We start from the raw sequence: 27,880 nt of genomic DNA, 5'->3' as shown, positions 1-27,880 counted from the left end.
AAGAAATCGGTTGATTATAAAAACAAGAGTGTTTTATTCTGGGCGACAGAGGTTGTATGATGACTACCGGATTGGGGGCGTTCCCATTCCTGTCTCCACCCACTGCACCGTGGTCTTGACAACAGTGTCAACTCTCTTCTCCAGAAGAGTTAGCGCTAATGATTATGAAGGTGACTGAGCCGCTAAGACTAGGTGTAAAAAGGCCGATTTGCTGAAGTTACTGTAGCGGTAGAAATTAGAAAGGTGAGTTTATTTGAGTTTAGTTTATCCGTATTCATCGATCGGCTTCCAAAAAGCAGCTGGTGTGTCCAAATCATGAACTACAGCGCATTATGTATGACTTAGCTCAGCCGGTTTGGCTTGGACAGTTGGACTTGCTGTGAAGACAGACATTACTCGACTCTTATCATTAGGGAAGTGAATAATGTTTAGGTTCAGCTTCAAGCAGGAATTATAGCTTTACATATCTGAATATATTAGACCCATTTACATCTCTAAATTAAGTATAAATAAGTGAAGTATAACTGAATGCCTGTTTGAGTTATAAAGGATGTGAAGTTCTAAAAGCATTAGTTGTATTAAAGTATATAATACTGATCCAAACCCACTTATTAAAAGCTACACACTTATTATTTTGTGCTAAGACAGAGAGATCTACCTTTATGCATGTTTCACGTGCTTATCTATGGCAGGAGTTATGAGTGCACACAATGAGGCCAAGGTGTACATCCGTATCAGACCCACAGCCCAGTTTGCCCAAGAGCTCATCGAGTACTTACCTGATGAACAGGTACACAAGCAAAGACTTTTATTCAACATACCATCTATTCAGCACATCACATCGCTTTCCACGATCAGGACTGAAAGTACTGTTGCATTTCAATTGAAATGTTTATTACCTTTCTTAGATGGTGAACGTGCGGCTGAGGAAGAAATCCAGGAAAGGTGTGTTGAATAATCTGATGAGCTCGTGGTCTTTCCGGCTCAGCGGGGTGCTGCACAACGTATCACAGGAAGAAGTCTATCAACGGGTCGCACAAAGTGTGGTGCATGGAGCTCTGGAGGGTTACAATGGTCAGTAAGAATGATGCATTATACATACAATTCAGAGTTTAAAGTTTGAAACAGTTTCCTTTATTGTATGCTTCTCTTTATCGGATTAGGCACGGTTATGTGCTTTGGGCAGACTGGGGCTGGAAAGACCTTCACGATGACCGGTGCCAATGAGAATTACGAACAGCGAGGCGTCATCCCTCGTGCCATACAGGAGGTATGCAAATTATAATAATAATAATAATAATAATAATAATAAGTAAATAGTTTTTATTTGTCACATATACAACCTTGGGGGTTGGGGTCAGAGCGCAGGTTCAGCCATGATGCAGCGCCCCTGGAGCAGGGTGGGTTGGTGGCAGCTTGATCTTCCGGTCAACGATTCAGAGCCTTAACCTCTTAAGCTACCACCACCCCCTACCATGTGATGTATAACAGAAGCTCCCAGTTTCAGTCCTGTTAAATTTTTTTTCTGTGTCTGGATAAATCTTTCCTCTGTTTAGGTGTTTCAGGAGATCGACAGTCGTGTAGATCACACCTTCTCTGTGCACCTCTCCTTTCTGGAGATTTACAATGAGACTTTGGTGGACCTGCTGGCTGCAGTGAAAGGGGGACAGACAAAGCACTGCAGACCTTTGTCTGTGGTGGACGACCCAGAGGGCGGGGTTTCAGTAAAAGGACTGTCCTTACATCCAGTTCACAGGGAAGAGGAGGCACTAAACTTATTATTTGAGGTGAGCAATAATGTCTTTGTCTTACGCTTTCACAAAAACGCCGCAGTCACCACTTACTGGAAAGCATCAGTGTCCAGATCATACTGACCATTGAAATGTCAACTGGTCAGATCCAGAGGATTTACTGTGATCTTCTCTCTCTTTTAGCAGCTCCCTCTGACACTCACATTCACTAAATAGATAATGACATCACTCATACACACATGATTTTATATCGATATTGTCTTTATCTAATTTTTCACAAAATGAGAGAGGAAATGTTGAATCTTTTATATCACAAACAAAATCAGACTATACACCATATGCATACAATGTCCTACAATATTCACCCAAAATTGATATGGAAATGGTTGTAGGAACAAACAATGATTTGATGTGATCATCTCTGTGTTTAAAGTCAGTTAAACATGTCTGAGGACAGAGCTCAATGGTTACACTCCAACTGTCTGTATATGACTGTAGAAAGGACATTATTCATAATCACACTCTCCGGTGTCACCCAAATGAGGATGAGGTTCGCTTTTAAGTCTGGTTCCTCTCGAGGTTTCTTCCTCTTAACATCTAAGGGAATTTTTTCCTTGCCACAGTCACCTCAGGTTTACTCACTAGGGATTAGGAATTAATACAAATAACTTTAAATATAAATCTAATATTATTCTTGACCTTTTGCTCTATATTTCCTATGATCTGTAAAGCTGCTTTGAGACAATGTCCATTGTTAAAAGCGCTATTCAGATAAATTTGAATTGAACATGAGTGAACCTTCTGAAAAATTGTCATTTGTTCTTGCTGTAGTTTCTTGAATAGTTATAAACATATACATAAATACTCACATATGTGCAAAAGCTCCTGGTTACACAATTGCACATTATTTATAATGTCACTCAGATGATGACGGGTTTTCTTTTGAGTCTGGTTCCTCTAAACGTTTCTTCCTAATTTTAGCTCCTTGCCAGCGTTGCCTCTGCTCATTAGGAATAAATATCAGTTTTAAACAGTATAGTATTTATTTTGATTTTTTACATTCCCCTAAAGCTACTTTGAGACAATGACCGTTGTTACAAGCACTGTACAAATAACACTGAACTGAACTGAATATACATTGAATATGAATCATGTCATCACTGTTAACAGGGAGAGATGAATAAAATAATAGGAGAGCATGCCTTCAACAAGAACTCATCCCGGTCACATTGTATCTTTACTCTCCACATTGAGGTGAGAAAGCTCTGCAGACACTCTTTCACTACACTGTACACTGGGCAAAAGTAGAGAAAGAGCTTTACAGTGTTGTAGAAACACAAGCATAACTGTACATGTTCTTTGAATGTGTATGACATGGATCAGTATTGAGCTGTGTGTGTGTGTCTGTCTCATTGTGGCCCAGTCTCGCTCTCGTACACTGTCAAATGCGACATACGTCACTTCCAAACTCAATCTAGTGGACCTTGCAGGTTCTGAGAGACTGAGCAAAACTGGGGTGAGTTCACTTTCCACACTTGGAATGATCAATCAATGCAAAAATAAATATACAGCTCTAAGTGACCTGTGTCTCTTTTCTTCTAGTCTGAGGGTCGGGTCCAGAGAGAGGCTCTGTACATAAATAGATCTCTGTCCTTCCTCGAGCAGGCCATCTTGGCCTTGGCTGACCAACGCAGAGAGCATGTGCCCTTCAGACAAAGCAAGCTAACACATGCTCTGAAAGACTCTCTCGGTACGAACAGCAAAATGGACAAAAGTTTGTGGACACCTGACTATCATACACATATGTGCTTGTCGAAAATCCCATTCCAGATTTAGTCTCCTTTACTATAGTAATAAGCTCCAGTCCTCTGGAAAGACTTTCCACTAGAGGTGGGGGCATGACTCTTTTGTTTATTTTTTGTTTATGTAGCTTCCAGAGCATGCCAGATGAGGAGGTCTGGGGTTCAGAGTCAGTGTTTCAGTTCATCTCAAAGGTGTTCAGTGTGGTTGAGGTCAGGGCTCTGTGCAGGACACTCGAGTTCTTCCACATGAACCTTCACAAACCATGTGTTCATGGAGCTGGCTTTGTGCACAGGAGCATTATCATACTGGAAAAGGTTTTGGTCTCTCTTAGTTCCAGTGAAGGGAAGCTAACACTGACGCAAACAAAGACATTATAGAATTATGTGCTTCCAAATTTGTAGCAACAGTTTAGAGAAGAAGCACATACGGGTGTGATGACCAGGTGTCTAAATACTTTTGGCCATACAGTGTAGCTTTCTAATAATATTGTTAGTGTAAAGCATAATCATGATCTATATTATGTCTCAACAGACAAATTGGATAAAAGCTGATTCTTTACTGGGGATTTCATTTCTATCTAGAAATTTCTAACAGGAATTGTAGATCATTGCAGCATTAAATAGCAGGCATTATAGATATGCTTCCCTTTAGATTAGCTTAAAGCATCTTAGTGCCGGTTTTTAAGTATATATGGAGAATAAAATTTATTTATATATTTATAATAATATATATATATAATTTATTCATAAACTTATTTATTTAAATAAAATTTATTTTTATATATACATTTATATATATATATATATATATATATATATATATATATATATATATATATATATATATATAAATGTATATATGGAGAATACTAATTTGATTACTTAATTACTAATTATTCAAAATTTGGCTGCTTTAACATACTGCCATCATTTAGAAAGAAAAATGTAGGTAAAAAAAAAAAAGGGTTAAAAACAAGCATGCCCGCTAAATTAGATACTATTGGTAATGAAAACCAAAAACACTATTTATATACCACTCTTTATGCTTTTAAATTCCATAACAGAATGATGATCATCAATAAATCAATTATTGATCATGTATAGCATGGTTCACTGCTGTATGTTAATTTATAGTGTTCTAAATTGGCAGCCAATTAAGCAAAAGTGCAAATATGTACAGGATAGATTCCTATTTTTTAGCCTGGTCCAGGAATATGTCCTGTCCTGCACATTTTAGTCTCTTCCCAGCTCCCACCTGACAACTCTACAATTAACAGCTCTTTTGTGTGTGTGTGTGTGTGTGTGTATATTAGAGCAGGAAAACACTGTAGCAGGGACTGTGCATTACACTCATGTTTAACTCGTCTTTGTACAGGTGGAAACTGTAACACGGTGCTGGTGGCTAATATTTACGGCGAGGCAGCACAGATTGAAGAGACGGTGAGCAAGTTTCTCTTAGCAAAGACCAAGAAATGGAAGAAAGCAATAAAAATTGCTGTTGTGTTCCCTTAAACTTACTTCAGCTCTGTTTTCTGTGTTTTGCAGCTCTCCACTCTCCGCTTTGCAGCCAGGATGAAGTGTGTGTGCACCGAGCCAACCATCAACAAGCACATCAACCCTGCTGTAAGATTCAAAATCGAAAGAAAAGTCTAAAGCAGTCTGAAAAGCTAGCCTATGATTAAACAGAATTTCCTTTTACAAGTCATAATAAAGACGTTAAGCATAGTCTAGAGAATAGGTTAATAATGCTGAATTGTTTTTGTTCAGCTCCAGGTCCAAATACTGCAAAAGGAAATCCAACTTCTGAAGCAGGAGCTTTCCTTTCACAACACACTGGTTAGTGTTCAGTTCAGTGCTCATCAACTTCCGATCACCCATAACATTAAAACCACCTGCCTAATAATGTGTAGGTTCCCCTTGTGTGGTATGGACTCCACAAGATCTCTGCGGATGTGTTGCTGTATCTGGCAAATCCTTTAAGTCCTGCCAGTTGTGGCTTCCATGGATTGGACTTGTTTGTCCAGCACATCCCACAGAGGCTTGATCAGACTGAGATCTGGGGAATCTGGAGGCCAAGCCATTTCAAACCATTCTTGAACAATTTTTTTTTGCAGTGTGTCAGGGAGCATTATTCAGCTGAAAGAGGACACTGCGATTAGGGAATACTGTTCCAATGAAGTCTGCAATAATGTTTAGTGAGATGGTACGTGCCAAAGTAACACGAGCTGCCAGGACACCAGGTTTTCTAGTGGAATAATATCCCACTCCTTGGCATGTCCCATTGTAACGAGAAAATTAATGCTATTCACCTCAGTTGTCTGTGGTTTTAATGTTTTGGCTGATCCGTGTACACAATATGAGCAAATGTTTGTGGACACTTGATCACACCCATATGTGGTTCTTCCGTAAACCATTGCCACACTGTTGGAAGCACACAATTGTGTAGAATGTCTCTGTATGCTGTAGTGTTACAGTTTCCCTTCACTGCAACTAAGCAACCCAAACCAGTTCCAGCATGACAATGCTCCTGTGCACAAAGAAATCTTTATAAAGACATGGTGTGTGGACCAATGCAGGAATGGAATGAACTCAAGCATCTTTCACAAAGCCCTGACCTCAATCCCACTAAACACCTGACCTTCAAAATCTAGCAGACAGTCTTCCCAGAAGAGTGGAGAGGGTATTATAGCATCTAAGAGAGACTGGAATGGCATGTTCTAAAAGTACATATGAGTGTAATGTTCAGGTGTCTGTAAATTTTTAGCCATCTATATTGTATGTCTCTTTTGTATGACTATTCTAATGTAATGTCATAAGTAATGCCTCTGGAGTTTTCGTACAGCAACATTAGCATCGTAATGAAAAGAAACATATTGTGACGTTTGTATTACAAATTTCTTTGTGTGTAAAGCCAGGTAGAACTGACAATAACTAGGGCTGTAACTACTGATTAGCTATGAGTCTGGATAATTTTAAACAATATACTAAATACCATTTGGAAATATTTCTCGCTAAATTCAGAACTATAAAACTTTTAATCAGGTTTAAATAATAGCATAAATACACTGACCAGGCGTAAGATTATGACCACCTGCCTAATATTGTGTCGGTCTCCCTTTTGCTGCCCTGACCCATCATGCACTGTGTATTCTGACACCTTTCTATCAGCACCAGCATTAACTTCTTCAGAAATTTGAGCAACAGTAGCTCGTCTGTTGGATCGGATCACACGGGCCAGACTTCACTCCCCACGTTCATCAATGAGCCTTGGCCGCCCATGACCCTGTTGCTGGTTCACCACTGTTCCTTCCTTGGACCACGTTTGATAGATACTGACCACTGCAGACTGGGAACACCCCACAAGAGCTGCAGTTTTGGAGATGCTCTGATCCAGTGGTCTAGCCATCACAATTTGGTCCTTCATCAAACTCACTCAAATCCTTACCCTTGCCAATTTTTCCTGATTCTAACACATCAACTTTGAGGACAAAATGTTCACTTAATACTTAAATACTTAAAACTGCCTAATATATCCCACCCACTAACAGGTGCCATGATGAAGTGAATAACACTGATTATCTCCTCATCTCTCACTGCTCATAATGTTATGCCTGATCGGTGTAGTATTCTACAGTACATTACTGACTCTTTTTGGGAAAGATGTAAAAAAGCAAGATGTTGATGTCATACCTTGATATATATAACATATTAACACTATTAAGGAAGTCAGATAGGGCCGTTAAAGCTAATGCAACCAAATGAAGCAAAGTGATGTAGCACGTAATAGATTATAAACATAGACCTATCTGACCATGAAATTTGTGGTCAGTGGTCACTAAGGTCCTGATGTGTATTGTACTTTTCCCCACAAAGGCCAATCGGGCTGCTGTGACATATGAGGACCTGTCAGAGGCACAGGAAGCGCTGGTTAAAAGTGAAGTTCAGAGATATCTGGCCGGCACACTGGATGAAATCACGGTAAGTACAATGGAAATTGTTTAAAGGAACAGTTTGGCTTAGCAGTTAGAAATACAGACAATCATCCAAGACATACTGAATGTCTGATGTTTGTTTATTATTGTAATGAAGCTACAAGGCTACCAGGCAAAACTGACACGGCCTAACACACTTTCCTCAAACCACACTGTGCAAGATAATCATCTCAAATGGGTTTGTTTAGTGCCACAGTCTTTAGCCATCTATCAAATGAGGAATTAAGCAGAAAATGCTCAAACCTCAGACTGCCTTCATTTGGGTTAAGATGATGGTAAAAAAAAAAAAAAAAGGTAGGATAAATAATTATTAAAAACAAATAGTGAACATCACAGTTTGGTGTTTTTTTTGGTGACAGTGATTTTCTGAACTGTTTTAGATTGTGAGCGTTCGACAAATTCAGGCTGTGTTTGCCCAGTTTAAAAAAGCTTTCCAGTAAGTAGGCAACCTTTCTACTATCTGTCAACATCATATCATCAAATATCCAGATGAAGAATGATGGCATGATGGAAATGATTTTTAAATGTGATTATGGACCTGGAATGGGAAAAGTTATACTGCTACATTACACCGTGTGTGTGTGAGAAACAGGGAGCAGGAACAACGGCTTAAAGAGCAGATGAAGCAGAATTGCATTGCGGTGGAGGATTCTCAGAGCACGTTGCCCACTGATGCTAAAGTAAGTATTAAGGTTCTTTATATCCTATATAACACTGCTGAATTTACTGCTCGTTTCAACTGAGAGACAAATAATTTATTATGTGCTTGTTCTGTAAAACGTATAACAGGAACTAACATTTACACTGATCAGCCATAACATTATGACCACCTGCCTTATATTGTGTTGGTCTGACTTTTGCTGCCAAAACAGCCCTAACCCTTCGAGGCATGGACTCCACTAGATCCCTGAAGGTTTGCTGTAATATCTGGCACCAAGTTGTTGGCAGCAGGCCACCTTCTTCCGGTTCAGTTCTGATGCTCACATGCCCATTGTTGGCGCTTTCAGCAGTGCACAGGGATCAGCATGGACACTTTTCGATCAGAACCAGCATTAACTTCTTCAGCAATTTGAGCAACAGTAGCTCGTCTGTTGGATCGGATCACACGGGCCAGCCTTCGCTCCCCACGTGCATCAATAAGCCTTGGCCACCCATGACCCTGTCACCGGTTCACCACTGTCCCTTCCTTGGAACACTTTATATAGATACTGACCACTGCAGACCGGGAACACCCCACAAGAGCTGCAGTTTTGGAGATGCTCTGATCCAGTGGTCTAGCCATCACAATTTGACCCTTGTCAAACTCGCTCAAATCCTTACACTTGCCCATTTCTCCTGCTTCTAACACATCAACTTTGAGGACAAAATGTTCACTTGCTGCCTAATATATCCCACCCACTAACAGGTGCCATGATGAGGAGATCATCAGTGTTATTCACTTCACCTCTCACTGCTCATAATGTTATGGCTGATCGGGGTATTTCACGACTTAACCAGAAAATTTACAAAAGAAGATTAAACAAAATAATAATTACTGTATACTGTGTTAATAAACTGAAAAATTTGGCAATTTGATTTGATATAAGATATAAGATGTGAGAAAATAGTCTTTGGGGTAGTAACAGTGTGATTATTTCAGCACTCTAATATTATACGTAAGCTACACATACTGAATGAAGAAAAGAAAAAAAAAAGATCCTATTCGTATTTCACCAAATGTGGCCATCACTAGTCACAACATTCAGGGCTATTGCTATGTGATAGAAGGCTAACGTATAAATAATCCTGGATTAGGATTATTAGCTGTGTCATATCACTTTGTCTGAAAAAGCACTAACAGTGAATCTTACCTTAAATAGTTGATCCTCAACCATTTTTTATGTGCAGGAGCCTATAGAAGAGGCTTTGAGGGTGCCTGCATCATCACAAATACAGTCTGTGTCACCTGGCCGAGGCAAAGGCAAGAAAGTCAAAGAGAGCAGCAGGTGATTAGTCTATCAGTCCCTATACATTTTCAGTTTGTTTCCAGGCACCACTGGAAATCCTGAAATGACAACATGGTGTTTTTTTTTATTATCTATGCACAGAAAAAATGGACAAGGCTCGGGTGAGCATCTCCTCGTGACGCAGAGCGAGATGGAGATCGTCGTTCCTCCTACTGTAGATGAGAGCAAGGAGAGTGCCAATGATGATGCAAAGAAGAGATGCGAGTATGAACTCGTCAGTAGCCAATTGCAGTAAAATCTGAGCCTGTCCCAGGAATCTGGGCTCAAGGCTACTGTTAAAAGAATGATCTTGCACACTTGCATTCACAGTGAGCATGTGATCAGAGGGAACCTGCATTTTTAACACACACACTAATGTATTGTCTTGCATATCCATGGTGGTAATTAAAGTTACTAAGGTCTATTATTTCAGGCCATGTGTTAATAATAACCCTGAAATCAGGAATACTTCATGTACTGAATTGCTTCCTCTGTTGTTTTGCCAGCACTCCTCCATCTAAGGCGGAAGCATTTGAGGTCTACAAGTCAGACAGGGGCAGTGAGATCTACCACATCCTGAAGGAAAACAAATCTGTGCTGAAAGAACGTCTGGCTCAACTGCACAACATTACAGCAATCATCAACTCCATTAAACGAGACATCGACCGCATGAGCTCTGAACTCCAGCTGTGTAGAGAACAGAGACAGAGTCAGGGTTAGTATCATGTATTTAGCAGTCTTGTGAGTTGGCCTACTACATACAGTATTTACTCAATAAATACAGCAAAATAAATGTATAAGTTCAAATTGTAAGGTTCTTTCAGACATTAAAGTGCTAGCATGTCCTGTCTGCATTGCAGATCTGGATGTTTAATCCACTATTATTAGTTTGTAGTGTGGTACAAATGAGATTATGTTCATGACAAATGATCTGTCCATTTTATTTAACTGAACAACCAAGGAGTTAAGGGTCAGCTGTCTTACTTTGACAGCATACACCTGACTAGCACTACTCTCTTCTCATTATTTAGGCACTTTGTGTTTCATCTCAAATTCAGGCCAGTTGGTGAGTGCAGATGGGGAGCTCGTGCTGGACGAGGCTGAGGTAAATCTGCTCCTAAAATTCAGAGAGGCCAAGGATCAGTACAGACAGCACCATCAAGAACTGCTCAGCACCAAAGCAGAGGCGCAATACTGCAGACGTCTTGTGGACCAGTGCCGCATTCGCCTGTTTACTGGTAACCTTCTAATGATCTAGTCTCGTTCTGATCATCCATCCATCTATCCATTGTCTATACCTGCTTTATTCCTAATTAGGGTCACAGGGGTCTGCTGGAGCCTATCCCAGTGCACATTGGGTGAAAGGCAGGGGTACACCCTGGACAGGTTGCCAGTCCATCGCAGGGCCACATATAGACAGACAACCACTCACACTCACTCCTATGGGCAATTTAGAATTACCAATCAACCTAATGTACATGTTTTTGGACTGTGGGAGGAAACCGGAGTACCCGGAGTAAACCCACGCAGGCACGGGGAGAACATGCAAACTCCACACAGAAAGGCCCCTGCCTGTTCGAACCCAGGACCTTCTTGCTGTGAGGCAACAGTGCTAACCACTAAGCCACCGTGGTGCCCTCAGTGTGATCAATGAACACGAAACATTAATTCAATTGTGTAGGAGTAAAACACTGAGCATTAAAATTCTGACGAGTTTCATTTGATTTTTTCAGTGGAAGCGTACCATATTTCTGTTTCGTACAATCCGATACTTCCTCCTACACTGACATTATGTTTTGTTTGTGTGGCAGGGTTCGAGAGCTGGTACAATGAATCCTTCCTGCTTCCAGACGAGGTTCTATCCATCTTCAAAGATGGGGGACCTATTAGACCAGGTCTGATTCCTGTGGACAAAGCTTCAGCTTTGGTTAGTAACACTGCATAATAACGTATACTGTTTTCTTTTTTTTATTTGGTCTGGGCATATGAATATTGTTTTTGCAGTATAGAAAAAGTGCTTATCTATCAGCATTCTAAAAGAAATAAAACTAATTTCTCAAAGGTACAATTCTGATATAGGTACATATAGATTTATTTATTGAAGGAGACTTAAAAGCACTTTTGTACGTCACTCTGTCTGCCTAAAGCTATTAATGTAAATGTAAATTTTGGATACATTTTCCATGAAAAGTACATACATGGCTTGCATACATACGCATCCCGAGAGCTGAAACTGTGGTGTTGTACAGGTAGGAGATGAGCAGGAGCACTCTGAACATACCAGGTTGCATGCAGACAGTCCCAGTGCCACATCCTTTTATAATGCTTATAATAGGACAGTACAGAGGGTGAGAAACACACACACGCACACAGAAAACAATGGAAATGTACTGTACTGAAAAACATAGCAATAAATCTGCAGGTTAAAACCCCAACACTACACAACTACATGTTATTAAACAGACTGAAATGTGTGTATCTTTTTCGCAGCGAGCATCCCAAGCTCCGGTTTCCAGGAGGAACAGCATGGGACTAGACACAAACAAGCCCAACCCACTTACAACTGTCACCCGAACAGGGCACTAACATAACCACTGCATCAATCCCTGCTTACTTCCTCTTCTTTCGTACGGTACGAAAGGGAGGTTTGTAACTATAATTACCAAGGACGTCAAGATGGTGCTGAACTGAAGGATATTACAGGCTTTTAAATCAATAAAAGCTGTGCAAGTTATGAGAAATACTTGTCACTTAATATTCATTGTAATGTAATGCCAGTTTAATAGGATAATTTTGTTTGTTGATGCATCTGATTAACATTAATGCTTGATTATGACTCTCGTTTTTTTCCTCCATGACAAAAATATATACATAAATCATACATATTGTGGGGGAAAATACACTATATTGACAAAAGTATTGGGGCACCCCTCAAAAACAGTGAATTCAGGGGTTGGACTTGGCCCCTTAGTTCCAGTGAAAGGAACTCTTAATGCTTCAGCATACCAAGACATTCTGGACAATTTCATGCTCCCAACTTTGTGGGAACAGTTTGGGGATGACCCCTTCGTGTTCCAACATGACTGTACACCAGTGCACAAAGCAAGGTCCATAAAGACATGGATGAGTGAGTTTGGTGTGGAGGAAATTCACTGAGTCCTGACCTCAACCTGATAGAACATCTTTGGGATGAATTAGAGTGGAGACCGCTAGCCAGACCTTCTCATCCAGCATCAGTGCCTGATGGTCACAAAACACACACCTAAACCTTGAAAGCCTTCCCAGAATATTTGAAGCTGTTATAGCTGCAAAGGGCAGCCCAACACCATATTACATTCATGTGCATAAGAGGCAGACGTCTCAAAATCTTTGGCAATATAGTGTATCTTTAGTTTTAAAAATCTGATAAATCATTAATTATTTGACAGTAATGCTGGAAAATAATCAAACTGAAGGTAGCAACAGCCTTCTGCTTTGCATCACATGACCCCATGTGGATTATTTTCCTCCAACAGCACACCACCAAGTTTTATTCCTTGAATTGTATTCTATTATCTCAAAGTGGATGGTACAAATAAGGTGACTTTTCTCTGGGACACATGTAAAGCAGTAAAAAATATATATACATATATATGTAAAGAGACACTTTGACACATCATCTTGTTAAATGAAAAGTAAACTTTATTATTCCTGAACCACAAAATAGACTTCTTTGGTTGTACAAATTCACTAGTTACAGTCCTGAATGAGCTCTAACCCCCACATTCAGCCCCTCCATCACCTATGTAGCAAAAAAAAGCCCCCCCATCCCAAAGAAATCGAAAACAAGAGAGATCAAAACGACTGTCCTGCTGCAAAAAAAATGTAGTGAATCCCATTCGTTAAGTGTGAGAAAATGTGATTTCTGTCTTTACAAAAATACAATAAATGCTCATCGATTAGCCATTCAGCCACTTTCCCAAGTGTCATCATCCAAAACTGAATTTCAGTTAGCAAGAGCGAGATGAAAAACTACGATTAGTAAAAGAGAAAGACGTCATCTGACGTGTGAGAGTGGCCACGGTGTAGATGGCAGCTGGTTTGAGAATGATAAAATGTGTTCTTAGAGAGGGATGAAAAATATAGATTTTTTTTGTTTGTTTCCTCACCCAGGATTGGATAACAACGATAACAACGATAACAACAACAACAACAACAAAATAATGCAGTAAAGCCAATATACATGCAGTGGACACCAGTTTAGTGTCTGGATGCCACCGTCACTGCACACACTGGCTCAGTTTTACCGTGGAGTTCTGCTTCTCACAGCATTTTGTACATTATTCACACAAGGCTAAGCATTTCAAGTGGCTTTAGATTTAAATGGAATCGGAAAAGAAAACTGAAGTAGCCACTCCAGAGATATATGAACATGAGTCACATTGGAAAAAAAACAAAAACAAAACAAGGGGAACATATCAGTTCATCCCCTGACCCCAGTGTTAGATAAATAGAAAGAATGGTACCATGTTTCGATGATATGATGGACACCTGGACCTTCTCTTCAGACTGGCTCCTTTAAAGTTCATGGTCTGAGTGTTTGTGAATATTTATTATTACAAATGTCTTCTTTTTTTTTTTTTTTTTTAATAGTCCATAGGTAATGGGAATGTTCCAGCAAACAGCATGCAACATGGTCCAGGAAGCAGAAAAATACAGAGGGGAGGATATTTCTGGTTTTCTCATTTCGCTTAGGACAGGAAGTTGATGCACTTTTTTTTTTTAATGATTCTGCTGTCCTGTATCTTTTCATCTTCTAGAGTCCAGGTCCAGGAAGACTAGAGCGCTGTTTTAAGCTGCGCTCAAATGAAACCAGGCAGAATATAAGGATTTATTATTTTTTTTTATGGTGAGACGAATCCCTCAGAACACAAGACCAACATACATTCATTTGAAACACTGATCCACACCCAAAATTTAACAAAAATAAAAAAGCCTGATTTTTTTTTTTATACTTGATATGGTGTTAGAGCTATACAGCGCTGATAAATCGATAAATCAGTACATATAAACTGATTGGTGGAATATTCCCAATTATGATGTGTCTTTTTAAAAAGCGAATAAAAACGTCAAAAATGGCGACTACGGAAATAAATTACGTGTAAAATGTTTTTTTCTTTTCTCCTGTATGGGGCAGTGAAAGTCACAGAATGATCGCTTGCTCTTCAGATGGCTGAGATATGTGAACATTAACACAAGTTGTTTGTTTTTTTTTACATTAATATCAGAGGTTTAAAATTAAAGTATTAAAAAAAGCACCCAAATCAAGATCATCTAAAAAATAATTTAGCTTGTTAAAAGCAAACTGTAGGAAAAAAAAAAAGAGTAAAATCAACACAGGTGTGTAGTTTGCATGGTAATGATGGCCCTCCTTAAAGCGTCCAGTACGGAGGAAGAGGAGAAGCCTTCCACATCTGCGCTAAATGTTAGCTGGAAAGGCAAGCCTGGTGTGCAAAAACAACCAAAAGCTGTAGTGTTTCTTTAAAAAAAAACAAAAAAACAACAGAAAGTAAGAAAAAACCTGTCACTGAAACTCTACGGTGAAGCGAGAGTGGTTGAAAGTCTTTCACACGTTTCTGTGAACGAACATTTTAGTTTTGTCTATAGCTTGTAGTATCGCTAGCTACTGTGCACTATATTTATTATCTGTATTGTGTGTGTGTGTGAAATTATGTGGGAACGGCTGTCTCTAGACTGCGCCGGCCCTGTCGAAGTTTACGCTTGTTGCTGTACAGAGCCATCTCCTCCAGAGCAGACGTAGTGGCCACAGGAGCTACAGGCACCTCAGCTTCTACACAGGAAACTAGAGAGAGAGAGAGAGAGAGATGGGGGGGTGAGAGAGAGAAAGGGGGGGTGAGAGAGAGAAAGAGGGAGAGAGAGAGAGAGATGGGGGGGTGAGAGAGAACGAGGGGGGATGAGAGAGAAAGAGAGAGAGAGATGGGGGGGTGAGAGAGAGAAAGGGGGTGAGAGAGAGAAAGAGGGAGAGAGAGAGATGGGGGGGTGAGAGAGAACGAGGGGGGATGAGAGAGAAAGAGAGAGATGGGGGGGTGAGAGAGAATGAGGGGGGATGAGAGAGAGAGAGAGAGAGAGAGAGAGATGGAGGGGTGAGAGAGAGAAAGGGGGGGGTGAGAGAGAAAGAGGGAGAGAGAGAGAGAGAGAGAGAGATGGGGGTGAGAGAACGAGGGGGGATGAGAGAGAGAGAGAGAGAGAGAGAAAGGGGGGTGAGAGAGAACGAGGAGAGAGAGAGAGAGATGGGGGTGAGAGAGAACGATGGGGATGAGAGAGAGAGAGAGAGAGAGAGAGAGAGAGAGATGGAGGGGTGAGAGAGAACGAGGGGGGATGAGAGAGAGAGAGAGAGAGAGAGAGAAAGGGGGGGTGAGAGAGAGAAAGAGGGAGAGAGAGAGAGAGAGAGATGGGGGGGTGAGAGAACGAGGGGGGATGAGAGAGAGCGAGAGAGAGATGGAGGGGTGAGAGAGAACGAGGGGGGATGAGAGAGAGAGAGAGAGAGAGAGAGATGGGGGGGTGAGAGAGAGAGAGAGAATATTTTTAATTCAACTTCATGAACAGATTTGATTAAAGGAAGACTGGTTTGCCGGTTCTGCCCCATTCATCTCTTCCCAAGCAAACGCTTCCCAATGCTGCACTCTGAGGAAAAGCTGCACCCTGAGCCCACTGAGAAGGGGAAAATATACCCAAGCACACAGACTATAGAATATCTCTTAGGAGCAAAAAGCAAAGCTGTATTACTCAAACACTATTACTCAGGTCATCACTGAGGAAGAGACAACAAAAGACCAAACAGGTCTGGTGTTGATGTAAGCAATAACCTTTCAGTAAGGTATAGGCTCCCAGCATTGGTCCTGGAGAATCCACATGTCCTGCTCATCTTCTTGGGTATATTCGAGTGTGTTAAAGAAGGAAGAGCACTGTGATCAAGCAGATTACTCCAGGACTAGGTGTGGGAACCTATGCAGCAGGGCATCACATGTGTGGCAGGAACGCTACAATAACCCCATAACCAGCATTGTGCAGACACCAACTTCCATGAAGCCCCAATAATCCAGAAGCAGGAGAAGCAACACGTCAAAACAGTGCAGATATTACATTTGTCATGCGTACAGAACGTGGGATTAAGAATGAGAGTGATGTGCAGGGGACATTTCTAAGTGGGTCGAGGAAGCAGTTAACAGTTTTGTTTAGTGATGTATAGCATTTTGGCTGTACTACAAATATTAAATTGAGTTGAGGTGATTACAAACGACTAAGCGCTGTGTGTAGCCCTTAGCTAATCTGACCAAAGAAACCACCTAAGATCTGGTAAGATAAGAAAAATAAATCTCCCATCTTAATTTATGCATTTATCCATGTTATGCTTTGTCACTGTTACCGTCCCCAGCACTTTTCAAATCAAAGCTACTTCAGCTATAATCTTTTCGAACAGTGAAATATATACACCGATCAGGTATAACATTATAACCACCTGCCTAATATTGTGTTGGTCCCCCTTTTTGCTACCAAAACAGCCCTGACCAGTCATGCACTGTGTATCCTGACACCTTTCTATCAGAACCAGCATTAACTTCTTCAGCAATCTGAGCGACAGTAGCTCGTCTGTTGTGTGATCCGATCCCCACGTGCATCAGTGAGACTTGGCCGCCCATGACCCTGGCGCCGGTCCACCACTGTTCCTTCCTTGGACCACTTTTGATGGATACTGACCACTGCAGACCGGGAACACCCCACAAGAGCTGCAGTTTTGGAGATGCTCTGATCCAGTTGTCTAGCCATTACAATTCGGCCCTCATCAAACTCGCTCAAATCCTTACACTTGCCCATTTTTCCTGCTTCTAACACATCAACTTTGAGGACAAAATGTTCACTTGCTGCCTAATATATCCCACCCACTAACAGGTGCCATGATGAGGAGATTCACTTCACCGGTCAGTGGTCATATTGTTATGCCTGATCGGTGTATACTGTACGGTTATTTTGAGGGCCAAAAACATCAAGAACCTAGAATGGATCATTGTACAATGATAAATTGTTAGAAAATATTTGACACTGTTTATACATTATAAGAACCTAATTTGATTTTCAGGTCATTCATAGTTGGAGAAAATCCAAAGCGTCACCACTTAAGCAGGCTTTCAGTAGAGGTAAACAGTTCCTGGGAATATGCATTCAGTTAGCACCCAAACATGCACTCTCACACACACATACAGGACTCCTACCAAATCCAGATGATCACTTATCCTAGGAAACTTCCTGTGTCAAGGGGACAACAAGTGTCAGCAAATTATATCCCAGAGTGTGTAATCACACCCAGAGCAACACGTCTACAGATCAGTCACCTACACACAGGCTTACCTGGGCTAGTGGAGACATCACTGTTGAATCGAAGATCTGTAGCATCCGGAGACTGCAAGACAAGAATAAGTGTAAGAGAGTAAAGACTTAAGGGCTTCTCAGCCTGAAGTCAATGCCAGCACCACCATAGGAACCAAAGCCATCAACAGGGGACTGCAGCCAGGGAACAGAAAACTGGGGTTTATAAACCAGCTGAAGTAGCCAGGCACAAAGGCACTTCCTCGCACAGGGAATCTGCTCGTTTAGACCCACACAAATGCCCCCTTATCCTGGTATTAGCAGTTATTCTTTAGAGGGTGAGGATATACAAGGGTCACTGATAAAAGCACTGAAAAAAGAAGAAGCAACATAAAAAAAAAAGCCATACCTGTTTGATACGTCAAAGAAATTACACACCAAACACCCAAAAAAAAGACCAGCATGCTACACAGTCCTTCACCCCCAACATGGATGTACCGTAAACTGAATATTGTACCTGACCGAGTGCTAAACAAAGCTCTAGTCCAATGTCCTAGATTCAACAGTTGTCCTTGGTATTATAAAATTCCAGGTGAAAACAGAAAGCCAGCTAAATCCTTGTATTACGCTAAAATAAATTCTGTATTTGTACACGTTTTCTGTGATCAGGGTGAAGGCATTGCTTGACACTAAAACTCCACTGATAAAAGACGTCATAAACAGCACTCAACACACAGTTAGGTCAGAGCACACCCGAAAGGCCACCAAACAGCACAATCAGATTCACGGAAACATTTAGAGATGTTTGGTTGATTAACATTATGGGTTCAATAATTTTACAAAGACAGACGTACTTTAAACAGACCTTTATAGTCAGAGCTTTCTTTAGGAAGTGCCTTTAATTTACTTGTATGACTGAAACCTTGAAGGACTTTACATCATTAGAAATAAATTTGGTGGTCTTTGGTGTGGAATAACAGTAAAAGGGTATTAGAAAAACAACCAACACATGACCCCAACCCACAAGACCAATGTTCATCCAAAACATTCACAAAAACACAGAACACCAACACTAAATAAAGCAACATTCTCTTGTTCCCAGCTCCCCGTGTTCCCTCACATGCCTGATTTAATGGTCTTGCCTGTCTTCCACTCACAGCTGATAATCCACCAACTTAATTGGTTTTCCATGCAGCATAGTTTGATAATAAAAGATAATGCTTTGTCCCAAGGAGGTACGTTCCAAATCTGGCTAATAGCCTTAACTAAGAGGGTGCCAGTTGCTGAGGGCGAGTGGGAAGCAAAGATCTGCTTGAAGGAGATCAGCTGCCATCCTGACTTTATCCCATGTTTTGAAGCACCATGAAGCCAGCTGATCAGGTCTCAATGCTGTCCAACTAGTTAAATGCTTGGTACCAGCAATAAGTGGTGACAACAGTGAACTGATCATCAACGCTGTTTATGCAGAGAAGCTGGAGGCCCAGTTACCAGGGACACTGGATTTAACATGGCCAGGAGGGAGAGAGGTAACAGGGAAAGCCAGGCAGATGAGACTAACTTGAGAGGATAAGGAGTGTCAGATTCCTGGGAACTTGGCATGCAAGGCAATACCTGAATGTCGTATACGGGTTTAGCAGAAGGAATGGCAGCGAATTGTCGGTAGTCAAACTTCTTTTCTGACAGGGACTAAGGACAGCAAATGAATGGGTGTAAATATGTGGGGCAAATGGAAGGGTGGAGGTGGAGAAATAAAGACAAAGCAGATGTGAGATGAAAATAAGGAGGGATGAGGAGAGGACAGAGACAAAGGAGAATAGAGGAAGTGGAGGGGGGGAAAAAAGGACAAGGAGACAGTTCATGTAAATACAACTTTGCCTGCTTTGAAGAATGAATGGAAGTAATGGACACGAGTGCTTTATTCTAAGCTGGCAAAAAATTCTAACAAAACAATATTGTAGTGTAAGCTTAACACTTAAAGCAGTAAAGGCAGATGTTTTCCCATCAACACATAGAAAACAAAAAAAAGTAACTCATACCAGTCGACCAGGTGACGTCACAGATCGAGGACTGAAATCTGTCCAGAAAAGAAGGGGGGAAAAAAACACCATCAGGTTCATTCCAGGATGTAGAGACTTTGAAAGCTGTACATAGATACATGGAAGACTCTGCCTTGCTGGTACGTGAGCAGAGATGGAGCTTTCACCTTCCATAGGAGTAGGTGAAGGTGTGGGTGCAGGAGACGGCGATTCAGCCAACTGGTCCAGAGTGCCTCGCTTTCTCCCTTCCTTCGACTTAGCGATGACCATCTGAGCCTTGAGAGCATCCTGCTCTAAAGACTTCATTCTAAAGGAACAGAAAGAGCTTATAGTTAGATTAGAAAAGAAACAAAGGGTACACACACATTGGTGGGTGTAGTTAGAGTGGGGGGGGGGGGAATCCTAAATTTAGATTTAGGGCTGTAACTGGTTAAGGTTAACCAAATTACCATGAGAACATGCATCCAAGATGCATACACAAGAAAATTATTTAAAATGCTTCATTCATCTGGCAAAAAAAAAAAAAACACAGCAAGCCATCAGTCTGGTTCCCATGCCCCAAATTTTTTCTTGGAGGCTATCTAAATTTTTTTTGTACTTGTAGTATGGATGTGCAGTAGTGAGGGGGACTGACAGTATAAAACAGTTCTGTTGTGCATGAAGAGCTCAAGTAGGAGGACAGGCAATGCTGCAGTCTGTAGCTGTGGCAGGCATTTATTATGTGTGGTATAACTGGACAGATTGTGCTATTAAACAAAAATAACACATGCTTGGACGGCATGATGCACCATTGCCATACCAAGGTCAGTTATTGTCGTTCAGCAGCATGGTATATTATTAGTGTGTATTATACACTGTGCTTTACAACTCATTTTAATGTTAAGGAATGTCCGGGTATTCAGGGGTATTTCACCAGTCATTTTCTCATCAATCTCTCTTTTTTACTTGAGAATAAAACAAAGCTTGCCATGTAAACGAGAAACCAAAAAACATCTGAAACTCCTTGCATAGAAGTTATATGAAAAAAAACCTTCCACATCAATGACTATACATTTACCTTTGCTAAAACTACACTGTTTTAAAAATCCATGTACTAATAACGTTCGATTACACCAGGTATGTCATATAAATGAGCTGTGTGTGTGTGATAGTGTGTGTGTAAGAGAGTGTCTCCAAGAACCAGCACACAGCATTCACTCTATGAAAATGCCACAGCAACGTTAAAATTACTACAGAATCACTATATACGCCACTGCCCTCACACACTACAGCAAGCACCAAAGCAGAGCTTAAAAGCACCAGAGCTCAGCCCCCACAATGCTGTGTGGGTGGGCAGGGCAGACCTGGGCTGAGAGGAAGAAGAGCAGGTAGAGGGAGGAGCTGCAGCACTGTCTAACGATGCCCTCACACGCGCCTGGTAGAGCCTCTTGGCCAGGTCTTGCTCATACTGCCTAACGTCTTCCTCTAGACCATAAGGCCTTGGGAACAGCCAACCAGAGAGAGGAATGCGGGAGCAGGAGAGGAGAGGAGAGAGAACATATGGGAAAAATACACAGAGAGAGAGGGAAAGAGAAGAAGAGGGTACAGATGGAAGGTAAAATACTACGACACACAGTAAGAATTAAAAAAGTTAACACGGGTACTCCAGTGCCAAGGCTGCCAAAGACACACCTTTACAAATGTGTAATCTGAGATCAATCATTATAGTACTCAGCAAAAATATAGCTCAAGATGATTCCTCTTCCTCTGTTTATGATACCTTTCTCAGAAGAACTTTCTGGTTTTGATTTAACATTAAAAAAAAATCAATAGCATATTGGAATACACACAGATCAGGCATAACATTATGACCACTCTTGTGTTGGTCCCCCCTTTTGCTGACAAAACAGCCCTGACCTGTCGAGGCATGGACTCCACTAGATCCCTGAAAGTATGCTGTGCTATCTGGCACCATACTTACAGGACTTAAAGCATACTTCTGACAGATACTGACCATTTGCAGACCGGGAACACCCCACAAGAGCTGCAGTTTTGGAAATGCTCTGATCCAGTCATCTAGCAATTACAATTTGTCTCTGGTCAAGTTCGCTGAAATCCTTACGCTTGCCCATTTTTCCTGCTTCTAACATCAACTTTGAGGACAAAATGTTCACTTGCTGCCTAATATATCCCACCCACTAACAGGTGCCATGATGAGGAGATCATCAGTGTTATTCACTTCACCTCTCAGTAGTCATAATGTTATGGCTGATCAGTGTAAGTACCAAGTGTTCAAATAAGTGACAAAAACACACTGAGGGATGTGACGGATTCCAAATAACCTTCCTTTCCAAAGACAGTGGGGACTTAAAGCAACTCCGATGGAGTTGTTATGGTGGCTGGTGGTTAAAAACTGAGCTGTACTGTGCACAAGAATATGACTTGCTCACTCACCTACTGTGATTTAAAAAAAATAGTTTACTGTAAAGTGAAGGTTGGGTGAGCTACTTCATTGTTTGTTTAGCTTTATTTCCTAATGATTTTATTCTTTCAATGAATTCAGAATTTAGTAAAAGACATTATTTAATTTTTTTTCTGAAAATATATCATTTTGGATCCAAAAGCTGACAATCTACATTAGGCAATATTATTTCTGAGCAACGTCTTAGCCAACAAAGACTGTTAGACTATAAGGTTAAAGATGTTTGGTTCCCACGGGCTCTGTTGCAGCTGCCATAGCCATACTCACAGCATCTGCTGTGAAAAGTCTCTATATATAATATCTGTAGCCTTGTGGTCTAAGTTGGCACCAATATTGACAGCACACAACTGCTGCATGTTTTATTTAGTATTTTATTTAGGACGGTTCTTTTGTGTTGAATATTTCAGTGTGTCTTTGGGAACCCTGAGCATGGGCAAAAAATGAATGTGGAAGACAATACATGAAAAAGGGAGACACAGTTTAAGACAAAAAAAGGAGGGTCAGATGAAATACAATTCCAGCCACAGGATTAACTTGTTAAAAGATAAACAACACAGGGATCTCCAACATATAGAACATAAACCCAAATAGTCCTCTGGTTCATGATTTGGTAGCTATATACTGGGCTTTATATGTGGTATTGGTGCTTGCTGCTGTACCTGGCTGCCCTCCACATTGCTCTCTTTTCTGCCTCCAAGGCCCGTTTCTCAGCAGGAGAAAGATCCTTGTCTGTAGCCACACTGAGCTCTGGGCTCTGCACACGCAGCCTCTCCTGGTGCCTGCGCTCGGCCTTGGCAGTACGGATGGGAGCTGCAGACTCGCCGGGGTACACAGGGATCAGACTGCACACACATGTAGTGAATATGTCAAAGGAAAGGAATTTAAGGGTACAGAATAGAAATGCAATGTTTCTTTAGTTACCCAGTCATGGAGTTTGGTCTCTGCTCCAGTCTGAAGCTATCCTCCATAGAGTTGCGCTGGGAATCAGCTCTGCCATCTACAGAGGAAGGCCTACAAAACATGACATCACAAGGAAATGATAGTGGTTGAATGCTACAGTTTATAATATTAAGATTTTCTTGTTACAAATAAAAGGGAACAATCCATCATAAAATCACAGGAGGAATAAAATACTGTATAATGTGATGTTCCTGAGTAACTGAGTTAGTAATGTAACAGTAATTCACATTCAGCACTGTGTCAGGAACATCTTTGTATACATATGTTAAACCTCATAAGCCCATACAACAATGGTAGCAAAAAAGTACTTGGGCCTTGAAAAGTACACAAATATGCACATGAGCTACAAAGAAAAGCCCAAAAAAACAATAAACTCTAAAAAGGCAGCGAAAGGAGTGCCCTACCCTGAGCTGCCACAGTAGCTGGGAGGCGTGGCACTGTGGTTTGGAGGTGTGGTACATTGCCTGGGAGGAGTAGAAGAGTGCCCGCTGACAGACTCAACCTTGTACTCGACCCCATCCAGAACAACCTTGCCCTGAGCCTTCATCTGTGCCACCTGCTTCGCCAAATCTTCCTCTTCATCATCCTCATCCTCATCCAGCATATACTCCCGTGCTCTCTGCTCAATTCTCTTTGCTGAGGAATTAGAAATGATGCCACACTATAAATGACTTTCAACTTCTCAATGCATGTGAACACAGTGTCTTGATAGTTTGTTATTAAGCTATTGGAATCAACTGGAATTAAGCTTTTTTTTATTATTTAAATAATGCAGTGTCCATGAGCTGTGATTACAGAATCTTAGCTGAGTTTCAGAGACAGGGCTGAGTCTGTTATCATTTGGGCCTTGACAGAACCACAACCCTGTTTCTATGTGACTGCATGTAGTAGTAGAACCTGTTCTAAATAATAAGACAGTTGCATATGATCAAAGTAATGCATTCTTCTCACTTGTCTTACCTAACATCTGTATGAATCACATAATTTCACAATATAACCACAGAAATAATAACAGTTAATTCTTCTCAGTCTCCTTTCAAAACTCACACAAACCTGTTACTTACTGTAACAGTGACGAGCAGAAACTGAGATAAACACTGACCTTCCTCCTCTTTCATTTTTTTCAGGTCGTCCTCTCCCACCAGTGAAACACGAGGTTTGGGTTTGCTGTCTGGTGTCTGCTGCTTCACATCAATCTCAAAGTACTTCTGTCTGTCTCTGAAAGACCGTTGCTCTGGGCTTCCTCTCCCGCAGGATGTGTGGGGCTGTAGGGGAAAAAAAACTAAGTCAGTAGCTCAGATGATAATGTACACAGCAAAAAAAAAAAAAAAAACTACACAGTGTTTTGTTTTGAACTTTGTAGGACCCTGTGAACAAAATTAATAGATTGAGAACACAGGTTTCGCTCAACAATGCATGATTTCTAACCTCAATTGAAAAAAAACGATGAAAGCATAGGTACAAAGCGCAGCATGATGAGATTATATCTTCAAGCTTTATAGCTTTTTAACTGGCAAGTCATGAGACGACTAAATTATACTGAACATAGTTATTGTCATGCAAAAGTAAAACATGCTTAGGTCTTGATGTGGATTCCCCCAGCACTTACAACAATTCATGCCTGCCACCAAACTGAATTAACCTGCAGAATGATTAATCAGAGTCCCCGAATTAGGAAAGGTCTCACAGTCCTTTGTCACCTGTTTGAGGCGATACAAACTTTTGCCCCACCACCACTGTAGTTAAAAAAGCACGTTATTCAGTACAGCTGTACGCAAGAGGGCACAGGAGGAGTGATGACCCTGTTAAGCCATATACCTTAGACTCCAGGGAGGGGCGAGACAGGCGTGGCACAGCTGCCAGATTCCTGTACTCACGACGGTCAGATGAGAGGGAGGGGCGAGGGCTGAGGCCCCCTCCTTCACCCTCACCTATAAACACTTCATTACACTCCTCTGGCTGAAAGAGCCATTAGAGGCACACCATCAGTACCACAAGTAGGACATTGCCCTCTTTGCTTAACAGTTCAGTGCAGTGCACCATACAGTGAGGGTAATGATACTCAGCAAAACAGTCAACAATCATTTACCATAAAGTGTGGTTCAAGAGTACAGGATTAGAGACAGTATTCAAAGACATTACGAGACAGAGACGTACCTCTGGAAATGTTGGTTTTGGATGAAAGTTGTTCCTCTGACCATAGAGATCCTGCCAAAAATACAGAACAGGGAGAATTTGCAATAGGTACGGAGGACAAATGTCCAAAAAAGCAGTTATCAAACAACCAAATTAGTAAATTAAAAATGTACATGGATTTACTTGGGGTTTCTCTAACACTGCACACTGTCAAATACCACAACAAACCAGAAACGACACTGATGGATAAGATGGTCACTAGTACCGTGCAGAAGACCCATATACAGTACACAATACAGTGAATGTAAATGATTCATGCAAGACTCTGACCAACAGCAGACAAGCCTTCAAGAATGGGCTCCAATGGGAAGGCTTTGCTACCAGTAATGGATGTCAGAACAACCATGACATGCTCAGAACTGCTAGGAGCTTCTACCCTACCTGTGGAGGCTCCAGCACAGCCATTGAGTGGGGCACAGCAGCAAACGCCTTATAAGCCTGCTTGGCATTGATGGGAAATTCGTTGAAAGTATCAGGGGATGGGGCACGAGGCTGCACAGAGGGTTCAAAGGCCAAGGAGTCGAGAATAAAGGGGTCAGAGGACCGACCAAAATGGGAGAGACAATTAGAGAGAGAGAAGCAATAATGCATGGCTAGAAAGCAAGCAGTGAATGTGTGTACTGTGGCTGAAGAGATGGAAGAAAATAAAAAAACAAGGGAGGGGAAGCTGAATGCATAATAGATGGAGCTGTGCTGAAATTTAGAGATAACTCTAAGACCCTGATTACAAGCCCTGACTGAAAGGATCTGTATTCACTGATGAAAGTAATTAAGGATAAGTGTGCATGGCATATGGATATACAATATGTCTTGCAGATGTAGGAAACTCCATTAGTGTGTTTGATGCTCTTAAATATCTCAGTACCCCTTTACCCCTGACATGAGTGTGGTTAAAATGATGTGTTGTGATGTTCCAACAGCATCGTATCACTTCCAAAACTGAAACATATGACATGACAACTGACAGGTGACAACAGGTGTGTCTTTTAGTGAATCGGATACTTAAGGACAGGTGGTGGAGGAACGGAATGTAGTCTAGACAGTTGTGAGGAATCTTACAGTGGTCTGGGAGTTGATGGGGGAAGGGCCATGCTGGAAAGGGTTGGGACTACTGTGACCGTCCTGATTGACTGGAGAGGCAGGAGGCCGCGCCCGTGAGATAGGCTGGATGGCACCAGGCTTGGTCTAGAAGCAACAGAGGAAAAATACATTTTAGTGAATCAACACCACAATCATGATACTTCCTTAGCATGAAGAACGCCATATACAGGTGATTTATCATCACAATGTAGCTGCTAACAGAAAAATTAAGCTAAATCTGTCTCTGCTTTTTTTTGGACACTCACAGATGAATTGTCCTTGCCAGTCACATTGGAGGATAAATGAATGCTTGCCTGGAATGAAGCAAAATTACGCATGGTGTGAAAAACATGTGAATCTCCTTTCTGTGGAGAAGCAAACCTAAAACCTCAGCACCAAACCAGCATTATGCAGGCACCAGCTAGATACAATGTCAAGAGCAGGGGACAGCTAGCAGAGCCCATTAGAAATTAAAGAACCAAAAATCACAGTTGAGCTTTTAATATACATCTAGTCACCCTGGTCTTGTTCTACAGTCCTGACCGTCATCATAGGCAAAAGTGCAATGATTTTCTGACATCACATGTTATGAAATAGCACAGGAGGTAAAGGGTGTTAAGCCTCATTCAACTGTAAGAGGTCTCGCATTATCCACAGAGCAACAATGCAGTTTGTCAATCCACCAAGGCTAATTTGCGAGCCATTTAGTTTCATTAAACCATGATGAGAAATAGCAGAGGAAGCCGTAATTAGCAGGTCGTGCTCAGACAGCCCACTTACGAATCGGGTCTCCCTGCCTTGTGTGACAGGGGCTGAGGATGAGGACTGGCGAAATGATGGCTAGGAAAGGAGGTGTCAATGAAGGCATGAGTTAAGCAACAATAGGAAGTAAATGACTTATCCCATTATCATTTGTTGTAAGTGGTGACAAAAACTAGTAAACAGCTCATCTAATCAGTCCATCCTGTTTGGAATGGAGAGCAAACTAGAAAAGTGATGAGATGATTATCCACAGGAGATTGTCCTGAGCATTCACGGACTCACCAGTTGAGAACCTGGGGAATAAAGTGGCTCCCGGACAGGACTGTCAATTCTTGGGGGCTCAGCTGATGGAACCTGTGGGAAAATAATTAGAAATGATGACATGGGATTAAGTAAGCATATAAACAGTTACATTATACCTCTAGTGATGTTCATGAAAGCCATGCAGACTTTATTATTTGTTGCACAAGTGGCATATGTGAGAAGGCAGA

General features: G+C 41.3%; 2 protein-coding genes across 18 annotated transcripts in view; one reads left to right on the top strand and one right to left on the bottom strand.

Annotated features, from left to right (window-relative positions):
* The first annotated feature begins 61 nt into the window (after positions 1–61).
* Positions 62–12,309, top strand: kif9 (kinesin family member 9). Of its 2 annotated transcripts, XM_058394473.1 has the most exons (21): positions 62–243; positions 693–790; positions 909–1,074; positions 1,164–1,270; positions 1,557–1,787; positions 2,922–3,005; positions 3,175–3,267; positions 3,354–3,501; positions 4,929–4,993; positions 5,099–5,176; positions 5,321–5,389; positions 7,427–7,531; positions 7,926–7,981; positions 8,138–8,225; positions 9,433–9,530; positions 9,633–9,755; positions 10,037–10,245; positions 10,589–10,768; positions 11,342–11,457; positions 11,780–11,878; positions 12,021–12,309. In XM_058394473.1, the coding sequence occupies exons 2-21, from the start codon at positions 698–700 to the stop codon at positions 12,114–12,116; spliced, it is 2,304 nt and encodes a 767-aa protein (XP_058250456.1). In that variant the 5' UTR covers positions 62–243; positions 693–697; the 3' UTR covers positions 12,117–12,309. The 2 variants fall into 2 exon arrangements, with proteins under 2 accessions (XP_058250456.1, XP_058250457.1); XM_058394474.1 differs by lacking the exon at positions 11,780–11,878.
* Positions 12,310–13,190: 881 nt separating this feature from the next.
* Positions 13,191–27,880, bottom strand: part of scrib (scribble planar cell polarity protein) — a 79,324-nt gene continuing 64,634 nt past the window's right edge. For 6 of the 16 annotated variants that reach the window (XM_058394456.1, XM_058394458.1, XM_058394466.1 and 3 more), the window contains 16 exons: positions 27,672–27,743; positions 27,408–27,467; positions 26,894–26,941; positions 26,607–26,732; positions 25,929–26,039; positions 25,509–25,559; positions 25,170–25,310; positions 24,454–24,616; positions 23,756–23,987; positions 23,313–23,402; positions 23,051–23,233; positions 20,098–20,237; positions 19,931–19,968; positions 19,506–19,580; positions 17,937–17,988; positions 13,191–15,372 (listed from right to left, as the gene is read on the bottom strand). In XM_058394456.1, coding sequence (XP_058250439.1) covers positions 15,239–15,372; positions 17,937–17,988; positions 19,506–19,580; positions 19,931–19,968; positions 20,098–20,237; positions 23,051–23,233; positions 23,313–23,402; positions 23,756–23,987; positions 24,454–24,616; positions 25,170–25,310; positions 25,509–25,559; positions 25,929–26,039; positions 26,607–26,732; positions 26,894–26,941; positions 27,408–27,467; positions 27,672–27,743 — 1,716 coding nt within the window. In that variant the 3' untranslated portion in view covers positions 13,191–15,238. Of the gene's footprint in view, positions 15,373–17,800; positions 17,835–17,936; positions 17,989–19,505; positions 19,581–19,930; positions 19,969–20,097; positions 20,238–23,050; positions 23,234–23,312; positions 23,403–23,755; positions 23,988–24,453; positions 24,617–25,169; positions 25,311–25,508; positions 25,560–25,928; positions 26,040–26,606; positions 26,733–26,893; positions 26,942–27,407; positions 27,468–27,671; positions 27,744–27,880 lie in introns of all 16 variants that reach the window. The other 10 variants (XM_058394459.1, XM_058394461.1, XM_058394467.1 and 7 more) reach the window with 9 other exon arrangements.

The sequence above is a fragment of the Hemibagrus wyckioides genome, linkage group LG07 (genome assembly GCF_019097595.1).
Source record: "Hemibagrus wyckioides isolate EC202008001 linkage group LG07, SWU_Hwy_1.0, whole genome shotgun sequence".
In the NCBI taxonomy this organism is placed as follows: domain Eukaryota; kingdom Metazoa; phylum Chordata; class Actinopteri; order Siluriformes; family Bagridae; genus Hemibagrus; species Hemibagrus wyckioides.
The sequence above is the reverse complement of the archived record's forward strand: the minus strand, read 5'-3'. Positions and strand labels throughout refer to the sequence as shown.

Coding starts and splice junctions, on each gene's coding strand:
- kif9 (XM_058394473.1), top strand. CDS start 698: ATGAGTGCACACAATGAGGCCAAGGTGTACATCCGTATCAGACCCACA. Junction 5,390..7,426: donor TTTCCTTTCACAACACACTG/GTTAGTGTTCAG, acceptor TTCCCCACAAAG/GCCAATCGGGCTGCTGTGAC. Junction 8,226..9,432: donor CGTTGCCCACTGATGCTAAA/GTAAGTATTAAG, acceptor TTTTATGTGCAG/GAGCCTATAGAAGAGGCTTT.